At 45.7% G+C, this 15,206-nt stretch overlaps 1 protein-coding gene across 2 annotated transcripts in view; it reads left to right on the forward strand.

Annotated features, from left to right (window-relative positions):
- The first annotated feature begins 2,103 nt into the window (after positions 1-2,103).
- arhgap28 (Rho GTPase activating protein 28) overlaps positions 2,104-15,206 on the forward strand; it is a 187,215-nt gene continuing 174,112 nt past the window's right edge. Inside the window, exon 1 of one of the 2 annotated variants that reach the window (XM_080194629.1) lies at positions 2,104-2,151. In XM_080194629.1, the coding sequence (XP_080050755.1) occupies positions 2,150-2,151 (2 nt within the window). In that variant the 5' untranslated portion in view covers positions 2,104-2,149. Of the gene's footprint in view, positions 2,152-2,450; positions 2,623-15,206 lie in introns of those variants that run through there. The other variant, XM_080194627.1, reaches the window with a different exon arrangement.

Here is a 15,206-nt window from a genome sequence, read left to right on the forward strand (position 1 = left end):
GTTTTGAATTTGGGTGATGTTATGGAGGAGGAAATAAGTGGTCTTAGTGATGGCATGGATTTGTGGTTGAGAGCTCATTTTCTGTTCTAATGTGGCACCAAAGTTATAAATCTTTTAGTTAAACTGTAGATGATCTCACTTCAGCCAAAGAATGGTGAGCCTGTGGAATTCATTACCACAGGAAATGGTTGACGCCAAAACGTTGAATGTTTTCAGCAGGCGGCTGGATATAACATTGGGGTGACTGGGATCACAGGTTATGGGAAAAGAGCAGGATTAGCCTATTGAGTTGGATGATTAGCTGTGATTGTAATGAATGGCACAGCAGGCTGAAAGGGCCAAATGGCCTCCTCCGGCTCTTATATTCTATGTTTCTATGATTGGCGGGTACAGGGATGGAGTCGATACTCAGGAGTGGAGTTTGTAGTGGGGATCAAAGAGAAGTGGCCTGTTTGCCTAATATTTAATTGGAGTAAATTTCTGCTCGTCTAGTACGGGTTGCCAAAGGAGCAATCTGACAACTTTGAGGCAACGTAGGGCTCAAGAGAAGCAGCAGTGAGGTAGAACTGGGTGTCGTCAGCGACTTCTGAAAACTGTTTTTGGATGACATTACTGAGAGACAACATGCAGATGAATAACGGGAGAGAGGCCAAGGATAAGGGTTTGGGGACATGAGATGTAATGTTGCGAGGATGGGAAGAGGTGATAAAAATATCTGGGGTGGCACAGTGGTTAGCAGTGCTGCCTCACAGCGCCAGGGGCACGGGTTCAAATCCAGCCTCGGGTCACTGTCTGTGTGGAGTTTGCAAGTTCTCCCCATGTCTGCGTGGGTTTCCTCCGGGTGCTACGGTTTCCTCCCACAGTCTAAAGATGTGCAGGTTAGGTTGAATGGACATGCTAAATTGACCCTGGTGTTAGGGGATTAGCAAGATAATTGCGTGAGGTTGCGGGAGTACGACCTAGGTGGGATTGTGGTCGGTGCAGACTCGAATGGCCTCCTATTGCACAGTAGGGATTCTATGATTCTATTCAATGAAGATTTTATGATGACTACGAAACTATTGTCGATTGTCGGAAAAACCCATCCGGTCCACAAATATCCTTTAGGGAAGGAAATCTGCCATCCTTACCCAGACTGGCCTACATGTGACGCTAAAGCCACAGCAATGTGGTTGACTCTCAACTGCTCTCTGAAATGACCTAGCAAGTCACTCAGTTCAAGGTCAGTTAGGGCAATAAATACTGGCCCAGCCAGCAACGCCCACGTCCAAGGAATGAATGAAAAAACAACTTGGTATGAGATAGAACTTCAGTTCCGACACATTCAGGGAATGAAATGTTCAGCACTTTAGCAGCATGTGACATCTCAGGGTCAGTTTGGCTTTTTTTTCACTCCCCCACAGGTTTCTCTGCTCAGCAATTGGCCAAACATTTCCGCCCGCTGCAAGTTTACAGCAGATCCAGAAGTAATCCGTACAAGTGGCAGAAATACAGGATTCTGCCTGTTACTAAAACGGATCTTCATCTTAACTGGCTGCGATTCTGCTTAAATCATGATTTTCCAAATAATGTTGGAGTCAGGTGATGATTGGAACAGCATGAGAATAATTATAATGGATTGGTAGTTAAAATTGTACAAGACAGTGTTCGCCCAGTGTTTAACACAAAGCTTTCATGTGAAGTTTAACCATACTTGCCCTTTGAAGTTGTGGCATTACTACTTTGCTGGCAATAACTATTATTATTGTCACAAACTGAAGGATGTACACAGAGATAAATTTGCGTTAATGGTATGTTTTCCGAGCTCGTTGAGAATATCAGATATTCCACTGGCCAGTAACCTTGACTGTGTGACTGTCCTGAACCTCGGGAAGGCTTACCCCTCCAGTTCAAACAGCTATGCAATCCACTTCCTGAATTTTTCATGGAGACACTTTGATAGCGCACTATTTTTCTTGGCCCAGGCTGCAAGGTTTCATTTTACAACAGGAACATTTCCTGACAGCATGTAAGTGAACGGCAAAGTGTCCCCCCCGCCCCCTTTTTAACAAAACAAGCTAATTTAGTTTCAAGCTCTCTTGACTCGAGAGGAGAGACCAAGCTCAGGAGAAGGCTCACCAGAAACACAAGCCAACGGGGGAAAGATAAGATGTAAAGTATTTCAAACATTTGCTGTTCTTTCCCTCCCTACACCCCTCCCCAATTAGTTTGGAGTGGGTTAACTGGATCCTTGCTTTGGTCTGTCTGTGGTAGCCACAAGCAATACAGTGGATACTTCCTCAGACACTGGTTGCTGCCCACTAGTGCCTGGGGAGGCGTTGTTTTATATGCTAATCCTGTTACATGGGCTGGATTTTCTGACTACTCCAGTTGCTGTAGAGAGCAAGAGAGAGAGAGAGAGACAGAAAGGCAGAGCTGTTACCTTTAAGAATGCTTTGGAGACTGAATGCTAGTGTTAGCTGTCACTTAGAATAGAAGGAAGCATGCGCCTGTAAGAATGGAGTTAAATGATTCAGGGAGTGTGGTTTTGACAGCTTACCATTCCTATACTCCCTCAAGAATACCAATAATGGAGCAAGGCTGTGTGACAGAACTTCCTTCAAGTCTTGTTCCCACACACAGGTAAACATTCAAATTATGCCGTGTCTAAGTAGAGATTTATGTATTATGCATAAGCTGATATTCTCTGCCATTAGAGCCTTTGTTCTGATTACAAGCCAAATGTGTACTACCTGCGTTTAGATTACCTCACGTGTAATATTAGTAGCTTTATTCTGTACTGGGGGGATTATATCAGAAGTGGAAACTATCTGTGTTATATGCTGAAAAATGGAGACGTTTGGTGACATGTTACAAGCAACAAAAGTTTTTGCAAACTGAAGATAAATATCCAAGAATTTTTATTTTGGCAATACAAACACAAATTTTCATGAGTATGGTTGGGCAGAAAAGAGTGTTTTGTGTTCCATAATCCTCTTTATAGAACTGACTTGTGTAGAAAGGATCAGAATTACTCTGTCACTAACCATTCCTCTGTGTTTTTCCATTCTTTCTCTCGCCCTCTCTGCCTGCAATCATTCCCTTTTCTCTCTTCTGTCTCTGTCTGCTACTTCTTCACTCTCGTCTCTTTTTCTCCTCTCTCCCCTACTTCTCCTCTCTCCCCTTCTTCCTTTTCTCTATCCCATTTCCTCCTCTCTCTTTCCTTCTCCTCCTTGTTTTCCCTCTTTGCCCTTATGTTTGATCCTATCATTTTTGGGATTTCAGATCCCCAGTGCCATTTTTTGCAATAAGACTCAACTTATGCTCACATCAGAACATCCGTACTTAGTGATCAGCCCAAGCAAGCTGCACTTCATTACAAAAACCCAAGTGATTAAGTTTAAAGTTTTTATTTATTAGTCACAAGGAAGGCTGACATTAACATTGCAATGAAGTTACAGTGAAATTCCCCTGGTTGCCACATTCTGGCGCTTGTTCGGGTCAATGCACCTAACCAGCACGTCTTTCAGACTGTTGGAGGAAACCGCAGAGCACTGAGGAAATCTGTGCAGACATGGGGAGAACATGCAAACTCTGCACAGACAGTGACCTAGCTGGGCATCGAACCCAGGTCCCTGGTGCTGTGAGGCAGCAGTGCTAGCTACTGTGCCACCGTGCTGCCCAATGATATGAATCTTATGCCTTTTTCTCTTGACTCCTTAAACTTCAACCACCCAAGGATTGGGCGCCACAATGGCACACGGGTTAGCACTGCTGCCTCACAGTGTTAGGGACATGGGTTCGATTCCCAGCTTGGGTTACTGCCTGTGCGGAGCCTGCACGTTCTCCCTGTGCCTGCACGGGTTCCCTCCGAGTGCTCCGTTTTCCTCCCACGGTCTGAAAGGCGTGCTGGTTAGGTGCATTGGCCACACTAAATTCTCCCTCAATGTACCCAAACAGGTGCTGGAACGTGGTGACTAGAGGATTTTCACAGAAGCTTCATTGCAGTGTTAATGTCAGCCTACTTGCGACACTAATAAATTAATCTTTCGGGGACTAATACCTCTGTTAAAAGCGACAAAAAATTCAGTAAAATGAGATACTTGCTGTTAATTTTTAATGCGCCTGTAGTTGGAGGTCACAGTTTGACCTCCCCAGATTCCAGTCATTCTACTCCATAATACTCTTCAGAAATATAGAAAATAAATCCGTTTTGGAAACGATATCTGAAAGATGACCACATTACTAAGATTGATTTTTAATACAACTCATCTAAAAACAAACAAGGCCTGCAAATATTTTCACATGGGGGCCTTTTGTTGATTTTACGATGTCCCCAAAGTGGTGTGGCGGCACGGTGGTTAGCACTGCTGCCTCACAGTGCCAGGGGTCCAGGTTTGATTCCTGGCTTGGATCACTGTCTGTGCGGAGTTTGTGCAAACTCCCCGTGTCTGTGTGGGTTTCCTTCGGTTTCCTCCTACAGTCTGAAAGGCGTGCTGGTTAGGTGCATTGACCCGAACAGGCGCTGGAGCGTGGCGACTAGGGGAATTCCACAGTAACTTCATTGCAGTGTTAATGTAAGCCTTACTGGTGATTAATAAATAAACTTTAAGTGGTGGTCAAGAAACCATATTGGACATTCCTGGCTTAAAAGGAAGTTTCCCCTTCTATTGCTGAAAGGCAAAAGATCCAGGCCCCACAGCTAGAAATGGTTTGCAATAAGGGGACTGAAAATAATAGGACTAAAGCCTGATTGAGGCCTCCACTTCAAGATTCATCTGCTTAACTGAGTTAAGCTGAAGTTTCTTTGAAATGTGGAGCTGGCTGGGGTGGGTGAGGGTGAGGGTGAGGGCCACAGAAAACGTTCTTCTCCTCAGTCCACTTAAAGGTTGTGGTTCGCTGCTACCTCACTCCACCCTCCCCCTGACCACTGCCATGCTTCTGACCCAGCCTCCAATCGTGCTGCCACCTCGCATGACCACCAAATCCCCTTCCATCTTCCTACCTCCTGACCTCTGACCTTTGACCCTCTCCTTCCAGGCCTCCAATTTGAATCTTTTCTCTTCACCCCTGCACCCCCCCCCACCCCCTACAATGACATACAAGGATTGCATTGGTCTTATCCTGGTTTCCTGTTTGTTTCTAACGCCAAGCAAGTCCCATGAAGTGAGGCGCGAGGCCCAACACTTGAGTGGGCCACTGGGCTGGGTGTCACTATTTGGGATTTTGGGAGGGTGGGGTATAGTCAGCCTCCCCGGTGTGCCCAACTATGGTGCAATCCATTTCTAACCTCAAACAGACCTGTGAGGCTCAATCATCACTCATCCTGTGTTTGGTTCAGTGATGCTTCCATGCATTTAATAGAATCATCAATCCACCTAACCTGCACATCCTTGGAGTGTAGGAGGAAACTGGAACACCCAGAGGAAACCTACGCAGACACGGGGAGAATGTGCAAACTCCGGCACAGACAGTGACCCAAGCCGGGAATTGGACCCAGACCCCAGGCGCTATGCTAACCACTGTGCCACCCTATCTTATTGACTCATTTCCATCTTAATGACACAATGATGCATCTTGAGATGGATAGCATCACACTGCTCAAGTTTTTAAGAAACATGAAAAATGAATTTGACAAATATTTATCTTCATTTAGTAAAATAGAGGTAACATCCTTGGTTTAATTGGCCTGTGTGGTGTGAACTGATCACTGCCAATCTGCAGTACAGTGCGGTACCATTCACCTCAAAGACCCAGGATAAGGACTGGTGGATGCAATGGTAGATGCCCCCGGTCTAGGCTGTTATCCTATGGCTAAGGACCTGTCTAGACATTGCAGACAGCAGGATCAAGATGCGAGTGATGAGCCACCATGTCTGCTGAGACTGGCTGGGTTCAAGCATATCAAATGGTTACTTGGGTTCGGGGCAAGAAGGCCTTTTCACTCAAGGGACAGTACCGTAGTTACAACTGACATCTCCCAAAGAGGATAGAATAGGCAAATTGAAATCAGCTTCTTTTAAAGGAGACACTGTGGTTTTCCTCCGGGTGCCCTGGTTTCCTCCCACAGTTCAAAGATGTGCAGGTTAGGTGGATTGGCCATGCTAAAATTGTCCCTTAGTGTCAGGGGGACTAGGTAAGGTAAATGCATGGGGATAGGACCTAGGTGGGATTGTGCTCGGTGGGGACTCAATGGGCCAAATGGCCTCCTTCTGCACTGTATGGATTCTATGTTCTATTTCTGAAATGTGATTTGCGCAACAACTTTTCTGTATGTGTTCCAACAACGCCATTACCACCAGTGGCAAATCTATCCTGACAGCACCTCCTGTTCATTGACTGAATAACAGACCTCAGCGACCCTTTTAACCCTGGCTAGTTTTTTAACTTTTGCCAGCTGCCACATGCTAGGTAGTTCCATTAGTGACTGGAGGGGTTGACCTGCTATTGAATGGGAAATAACTTCATTAAAGTTCCATGCGATCATAACACACCTGCCATGTGAACCCGTGTATTAGTTAGCAGCAATTCTCTTTGCCACTGTTTTCTGTTCTTCTCATATGAAATTCTCTGATTCATGCGGGCATGTAGTTTGACAACAGCATACATTTATATAGCCCCTTTGGTGTAGTAAAATGCCCCATGGGCACTGGCTATCTATTGCACCTTTAGCCAAATATTTGTTACTTAAGTGGAAGTAGTTAGCACTGCTGCCTCCCAGCACCAGGGACCTGGGTTCAATTCTGGCCTTGGGTCACTGTCTGTGTGGTGTCTGCACGTTGTCCCCATGTCTGCATGGGTTTCCTCCGGTTTCCTCCCCCATTCCAAAGATGTGTGGGTTAGATGGATTGGTCATGCTAAATTGTCCCTTAGTGTAGGGGGACTAGCTAGGGTAAATACAGGGGTTACTGGGATAGATCAATGGTGGGATTGTACAAGCTCAATGTGCCGAATGGCCTCCTTCTGCAATGTAGAGATTCTATGATTCAAAGTGTACGCTGTGAATATCAGAGTCCAATTCCAACATGGTTCGTACGGCAGCAGATTCAGATTCTCCCTTAATCCAAAAGCTACACAGGCACATTTTTGGCAAGTTTGCTGAAAACCAGTCTAAAAGTGCCCCAAAGTTCCTTCTCGTCTGTACCCAAGGAGAGTTGTGGGCAGTTAGACTAGTCTTCTCTGAACAGCTAATTCAGCACAGAGCAGGGATTTACCGTAGGATATTTGTGGTTTGCATTACTCACTGCTATCCTAAACAACTACGTACACGCAAGATGTCGTTGGGGAAATCTGTGTTAACCACACTCTCATCAGAACTGAAATTTCAACAGGAAACTCAAATGAGATATTTTTTTTTGAAAACTTCCTTTCCAGCCAAGTTAGTGCAGAGACTGTTTGCATAAAGTGAGACCCAATGTTTATGCAATGATATCTTGCGCTGTTTGTTGTTTGCTGACAAGAGAACAAAGAACAAAGAAAATTACAGCACAGGAACAGGCCCTTTGACCTTCCAAGTCTGCACCAACCATGCTGCCCGACTGAACTAAAAATGCCCACCCTTCCGGGTACTATATCCCCCTATTCCCATCTATTCATGTATTTGTCATGATAGGGTAAGTTTTTCACTCAGAGGGTGGTGAGTGAGTGGAATTGGCTGCCGTTGGTGGTGGTAGAGGCGAACTCGCTGGGGTCTTTTAAGAGACTTCTGTATGAGTATATGGGATTTAATGGGATTGAGAGTTATAGATAGACCTGGTAGGTATGGATATGATTGGTGCAACTTGTGGGCCGAAGGGCCTGTTTGTGCTGTAGTGTTCTATGTTCTATGTTCTATGCCCCTTAAAAATCACTATTGTATTCGCTTCCTCTACCTCCCCTGTCAGCGAGTTCCAGGCACCCACCACCCTCTGTGCAAAAAACTTGCCTCGTACATCTCTTTAACCCTTGCCCCTCACACCTTAAACCTATGCTCCCTAGTAATTGACTTTTCCAACCTGGGAAAAAGCTTCTGACTATCCACTCTGTCCATGCCTCTCATAATCTTGTAGACTTCTATCAGATCGCCTCTCAACTTCCATTGTTCCAGTGAGAACAAACCAAGTTTCTCTAACCTCTCCTCATAGCTAATGCCCTCCATATCAGGCAACATCCTGGTAAATCTTTTCTGTACCCTCACCAAGGCCTCCATATCTTTCTCGTAGTGTGGCGAACAGAATTAAACACTATATTGCGAGTGCGGCCTAACTAAGATTATATTATATGACGTGCCAATTTTTAAACTCAATGCCCCAGCTGGTGAAGGCAAGCATGTTGTTTGCCTTCTTGACTACCTTCTCCACCTGCGTTGCCAGTTTCAGTGACCTGTGTACCTGTGCACCCAGATCCCTTGGCCTATCAATACTCTTAAGGATTCTGCCAGTTGCTGTATGCTTCCTACCTGTATTAGATCTTCCAAAATGCATTGCCTCACATTTTTCCGAAGTGTGTTTGATTTGATTTATTATTGTCACATGTATTAGTATACAGTGAAAAGTATTGTTTCTTGCGTGCTATACAAAGCATACCATTCATAGAGAAGCAAAGGAGAGAGTGCAGAATGTAGTGTTACAGTCAAAGCTGTAGAGCTGATGCCACTGTGGTTTGAAGCGCAAAGAAGAAGATTGTCTATTTTGTACGTGTCATTAAATTTGAGTATGGTTCATGCACTTTGAACATATTGCTTCAAAGTTAAGTTCTTGTTTTTCAAAAACCTCAAGCGTTTTAAAGAGTATTCCTGAAGATTTTGTTTCTAAATTGGGAAGATCATGTCACATTAGAAAGCGGATTGAAGAGAAATAAGTTTCTCCTCTTGTGCTGTCAGCCAGCTTCCCCCCCCGCCGATACTGTGTGGAGTTCTGCTGTTTTAGAATGATGCTGCTAGTGCACTTTTGAGTAACTGCAGCTCTAAATCAGGGAAATACCTAGACTGTGAGGCACAAATGGGGAGCAGAATTGCAGAGCTGGTCAATGAACCAGTTAATAATTAAGGGATAATCAAGTTAAAAGAAGTGCGTCAAAAGAATGAAGTAGGACACACAAGAAGCTGGGACAATATTAGAGTCATAGAGGATCACAGCATGGAAATACGCCCTTTGGCCCAACTTGTCTGTGCTGCCCAGTTTTTACCAGATAGAAAGATGCACATTGGGCATTATTGGCTGAGGGGAAACAGAGGGGGACGTAAACTGGGAACCGTTACATCTACAATTTCTACATCACTCGATTATTTTTCTTTCATTAGTTATCTGCTCACAAGTGCGCTGGGTAGGTCAGCACTTGTTGCACATCTTTAATTGAGAAAGTGGTGCACTCCCTCAAGGGATGGCACAGTGGTTAGCACTGCTGCCTCACAGCACCAGGGAGCCGGGTTCAATTCTGGCCTTGTGTCACTGTCTGTGAGGAGTCTCCACATTCTCCCTGTGTCCTCCGGGTGCTCTGGTGTTCTCCACATTTCACAGATGTGCGGGTTAAATGGATTAGCCATGCTAAATTTCCCCCCCAATGTCAGCAGCATTAGTAAGATAAATGCGTGGGGTTACAGAAATAGGGCCTGGATGGGATTGTTATCGGTACAGGTTCGATGGGCTGAATGATCTCCTTCTGCACTGTAGGGATTCTATGATTCTAAGTGTAAGTGCTCCCACAGTGCTGGTACGGAGTGAGTTTTTGCATTTTGACCTGGTAGCAGTGAAGAAAAGGTGATATATGTCACAGGTGAGCAGACGGTTGGAGGAGCAGTTGTGTGTGGGAGGGGTGGGGGGGGTGGTTGGTGGGGTGGGGGGAGAGGGGGTACCCGGGTTGCAACGTGTTACTCTCACTGTTGATGCTTTGCTTCAGCTTGCTCTTGGCCATGAATCTCAAAGTGTTCAGCTCGTTGCCGAACACTTTTCCTCCACTTTGGATGGACTTGCGCTGGGGATTCCCAGGTGTCGGTGGGGACGTTGCACTTTTTCCAGGAGGCCTTGATGGTGTCCTTATAGTATTTCCTCTGCTCTCCTGGGGTTCATTTGTGGTGTCGAAACTCCAAGTGGAGTGCTTGTTTCTGGAGTCTTCATAGGCTAGAATCCCTACAGTGCAGAAAGGGGCCATTCAGCCCATTGAGCCTGTACCGACAACAATCCCACCCAGGCCTTATCCCTATAACACCATGCATTTACCCTAGCTGGTCCCCCTGACACTAAGGGGTAACTTAGCATGGCCATCCACCTAACCTGCATGTCTTTCCGATTGTGCGAGGAAACTGGGGCATCCACAGGGAACTCACTCAGACACAGGAGAATGTGCAGACGCCACACAGGCAGTGACCCGAAGTCAGAATTGAACTCGGGTCTCTGATGCTGTGAGGCAGCAGCGCTAACCACTGTGCCACAGAACCACCCTGTCAGGCTTGGACACTAAGGGGGCAGTTTAGCATGGCTTGTGTCAAGCATGTGGGTGATGATGTGGATCTAGGCCTGTTTCTGTGCCCTGTCTCCAATGAAACCATTATACAATTTGGGTCTGTGCCACTATGGGCATGTGAATTATCCTCAGTGCTTGCCAATATTTGGTGTCAATTTGGGCCTATGTCCATGTGTTTGTGTGTGTGTCTGTGTGTGTATGTGTCTGTGTGTGTTAGTGTAATTTCTAGTGATAGACAGTACCAGTCCCCAGCTTGTCAGAAGTCTCTAACTTCACCATTCCACACTCCCGCTCTGTTCTATATAGCAGTGACGTCCAGTGTGGCCTCCCTGAATAATGTCAATCATTAGAGGTTTCAGTGGACCATCCTTCCTGTTATTGAGTATCATGTCCAGCAAGTGCTAAAGTATTGTTGATACTTGGAAGTTTTGGGGACACAGAATCATAGAGGTTTACAGCATGGAAACAGGCCCTTCGGCCCAATTTGTCCATGCCGCCCCTTTTTATTCAACCACTAAGCTACTCCCAATTGCCTGTGTTTGGCCAATATCCCTTTATACCCATTTATACACATATACAGCAACATCTACACAAACAAACACATCATTCCACTTGAACTAGTTCAAATAATTTTCATTTGTAAGCTGCAACCTCAATGTGTCTTCTCATCCAGGCTGTCCATTGATGTTCAGTGTTCAAAGACCAGTGAGGTCATCTTGTATACATTGGGTGGGAGAACAGTAAATGTGGAACAGATAAAACTTTCCTGGCACGCTCGCGGGGAAAATTTGTTTGGTATTTGGAAATGTTCGGAGATACTTTCTTCAGATTGATCATTTTCACTTTATCACGCTTGGTTCTGAAAAAAACAAGTGGCCCCCAACCCCTAGGCATCAGTTTCTACTGCTCTCCTGTCCCATGGAGAAGTTGCCTCACAGCATTCCCTCATGCATCCACGTCATACAGCACTATTACCAGTTAGGTGCTGTTGTGGCTCACTGGTAGCATTCTTGCCTTTGAGTCAGAGGTTACTGTGTCACACTTTCGCCTCCTGAAGACAGCATCGAGGCTGATACTCCAGTGCACTATCTAGGATAAGATGTCAAACTGAGGCCACATCTTCCCTTTCAGGTGGAATGTAAAAGATTCCATGGCACTATTCAAAGTGGAGGATCCTGGCCAATATTTAACTCCTGGTTAAAACACAAAACAGACTTTCCGGTCATTACCTCACAGCCCCAGGGGCCCAGGTTCAGTTCCGGCCTTGGATGACTGTCTGTGACTTGTCTGCATGGGTTTCCTCCCACACTCCAAAGATGTGCAGTTTAGGTGGATTGGCCATGCTAAATTGCCCCTCAATGTCCCAAAATGCGTCGGTGAGGGGGATAAGCCATGGTAAATGCATGGGGTTACTGGGATGGGGTGAAAGGGAGGTCTTGGGTGGAATGCTGTTTTGGAGAGTTGGTGCAGAGTCGATGGGCCGTATGGCCTCTTTCTTCACTGGAGGGATTCTATGGTTCCATGTTTGTTTGTGGAGCTTAGTTGTGCAAATTGGCTGCCATCTTCCTAAGCTGACAGTACAATTACAATTCAAAAGTAATACATCAGCTTGAAGAACTTTGGGGTATCCAAGGTTGTGAAAGGCGGTTATCTAAACGCATGTTTAGTCCAGGAAGGTCAACTTAGTTTGCTTCTAAATTCCTTTAGTCACAGCCTGAACTGCACCCCTTTCAATTGCAATGGAATTCCAAAGTTCTGACCATCCACAGGTGAATAGCTACAGGCCGTGTACTGAGCAAATGGGACCACCCAACAGTGTGGGTCAGTAATCTCAGACTTGTCCATTCAGCACACAACAGCCTCCCGTAATAAATCAGCTAGATGGCCTTCTGTGCACTATCCCAGCCTCTGGTCCATCCCTGCCGGAATTTTATCTCGCACACGAAAGCCAAATGAGGCCAAGCTGATTAGTAGAAACACCTCAGGGGTTGAAAAACCCAGATTTGCAACAACACTGAGTGATCAGATAATGACTATCCTCAAGTCTCGAGTCCAGTCAGGCGCTAATGTGCAAAAGGAAGCAGGGAAACACCCTTTCTAATTACCAGTGTAAGTGGATTGTACGGTGGGTTCTACCACAGCTGTTTAAAAGCATGCATAGTTTCTGTGTGACACAACGGGACTTTATAGAAGTGAAACCAACTGCTTGCAGAATTTCCCATTGAAGGAGTTTGCTTTCGGTTGTGGGACTAAATCCATTAACCTTTATTGCTCCAGGGACATTTACTCAATCTCTTACTGTCGTGGGTATAGCTATTGGATTGGCTGGAGCTGAAGGGGTGAGGAGCATGGACAGTCGACGGGTAAACCATAAGACCATAAGACATAGGAGCAGAATTAGGCCACTCGGCCCATTGAGTCTGCTCCGCCATTCAATCATAGCTGATATTTTTCTCATCCCCATTCTCCTGCCTTTTCCCCATAACCCCTGACTCTCTTATTAATCAACAACCTATCTATCTCTGTCAATAACCTGGCCTCCACAGCATTCTGCAGCAAAGAGTTCCACAGATTCACCACTTCCTGGCTGAAGAAATTCTTCCTCATCTCTGTTTTAAAGGATTGTTCCTTTAGCCTGAGGTTGTGCCCTCTGATTCTAGTTTCTCCTACTAGTGGAAACATGCTCTCCACGTCCACACTATCCAGGCCTCACAGTATCCTGTAAGTTTCAATAAGATCCCCCCTCATCCTTCTAAGCTCCAATGAGTACAGACTTAAATTCCTCAACCGTTCCTCAAGCTCTTCATTCCAGGGATCATTCTTGTGAACCTCCTCTGGACCCTTTTCAAAGCCAGCACATCCTTCCGTAGATATGGGGCCAAAAACTGCTCATAATACTCCAAATGGAGTCTGACCAGAGCCTTACACAGCCTCAGAAGTACATCCCTGTTCTTGTATTCTAGCCCTCTCAACATGAATGCTAACATTGCGTTTGACTTCCTAACTGCCTACTGAACCTGTACATTAACCTTAAGAGAATCTTGAACAAGGACTCCCAAGTCCCTTTGTGTTCCTGACGCCTTCCTCATCACTCAATGTGGCATGTATGTAGGGTGAATGACATGTCAAATAAGCAGAGTCTGAAAGTAATGGGGAGCAACACAAAATAATGATGGTAGTGTTTTATTCCATGGGGATGTTGCACTCTTTCAAAGAGGCTTTGAGGGTGTCCTTGAAGTGTTTCTCTGTCCTCTTGGGACTTGCTTGCCATGTTGAAGCTGCAAGTAGAGAACTTGTTTCAGGAGAGTCGAGTCAGGAATGTCAGGGACGATGTCTCATCCACCCCCCCCTCCACCCCCAGTCCCCCGCCGCCCCCTCCAGCCCTCAGCATCGAGTGTGGTCAATGCTTCAGTGTTGGGGATGTTGGCCTGAGCAAGAACACTGATGTCGGTGTGCTTATCCTACCAATGGAGAGAGCCCTGTCTGTCCAGTCTTGCATGGATGTTATAACCTCTCAATTTGCGTATCAATCCGGTGAATCTTGCACATTCTCCAGTAACTTTGTCATTGATCAGATCTACAAGCAATACACTGAAAGTGGGATCTAATGGAAGATATGATACAAATTTAACATAACCCTATCTGCTTATCAATTCTGTTTCTAGAGAAATGAATCTCAATGTTTCATTTGCTTTGTTTATGTCTTTCTTAAGCCTTAATTATCGAATTGCAGTTAGTTCAATGTTTGGAGTACATTGAAAAATACCAAGGTGATAAATTGCTGCACAAATGTTTTCGGTGGGATTGGTACAGCGATAAATGAGGGTGAGAAAAGTCCATTAGAAGACCTTGGTTGAGCCACAATCTTGGTGATTTCCCACTTATCCAGATTCATGTCAACATCCTTGGGGTTAGCATTGATCAGGAACTCAACTTGACACACCACATAAACACAGTGGCTACAAGAGCAGGTCAGAAGTTAGGAATACTGCAGCGAATAACTCATCTCCTGACTCCCCAGAGCCTGTCCACCATCTCCAAGGCACAAGTCAGGGGCGTGATGGTTTACTCCCCACTTGCCTGGATGGGTAAGCTCTAAAAACACTCAGGAAGCTTGACAACATCCAGTGCAAAGCAGACCACTTGATCAGCACCACATGCACTCCCTCCACCACTGACACTCAGTTGCTGTGGTGTGTAAAAGATGTGGGTGGCACAATGGAACTATGAATGGCACCCTAACCCTAACCCTAATTCTTCACAGCGTCAGGGATCCGGCTTTGAGATCCAGCTGCAAATCTCAGCTTGGGTGATTGTGCAAACTCACCCAGGCATTCTCCCTGTTTCTGCGTGGGTTTCCTCTGGGTGCTCCAGTTTCCTCCCACAGTCCAAAGATGTGCAGGTTAGGTAGACTGGCCATGATAAATTTCTCCTTAGTGTCAGGGGGACTAGCTAAGGTAAATGCATGGGGTTGTGGGGATGGGGACTGGGTGGGATTGTGGTCGGTGCAGACTCAATGGGCTGAATGGCCTCCTTCTGCATCGTAGGATTCTATGGTTTAACGAAGATGCACTGCAGCAATTCACCAAAGATTCTTAGACAGCGCCTTCGAAACCCACGACCACTTCCATCTAGAAGGACAAGGGCAGCAGATAAATGGGAACACCACCAGCTGCAAGTTCCCCTCCAAGCCACTCACCATCCTGACTTGGAAGTATATCGCCGTTCCTTCACAGTCGCTGGGTCAAAATCCTGGAATTCCCTCCCTAACAGCATTGTGGGTCAAC

Source organism: Carcharhinus amblyrhynchos, chromosome 8 (assembly GCF_965287045.1).
Source record: "Carcharhinus amblyrhynchos chromosome 8, sCarAmb.v2.hapA, whole genome shotgun sequence".
NCBI lineage: Eukaryota > Metazoa > Chordata > Chondrichthyes > Carcharhiniformes > Carcharhinidae > Carcharhinus > Carcharhinus amblyrhynchos.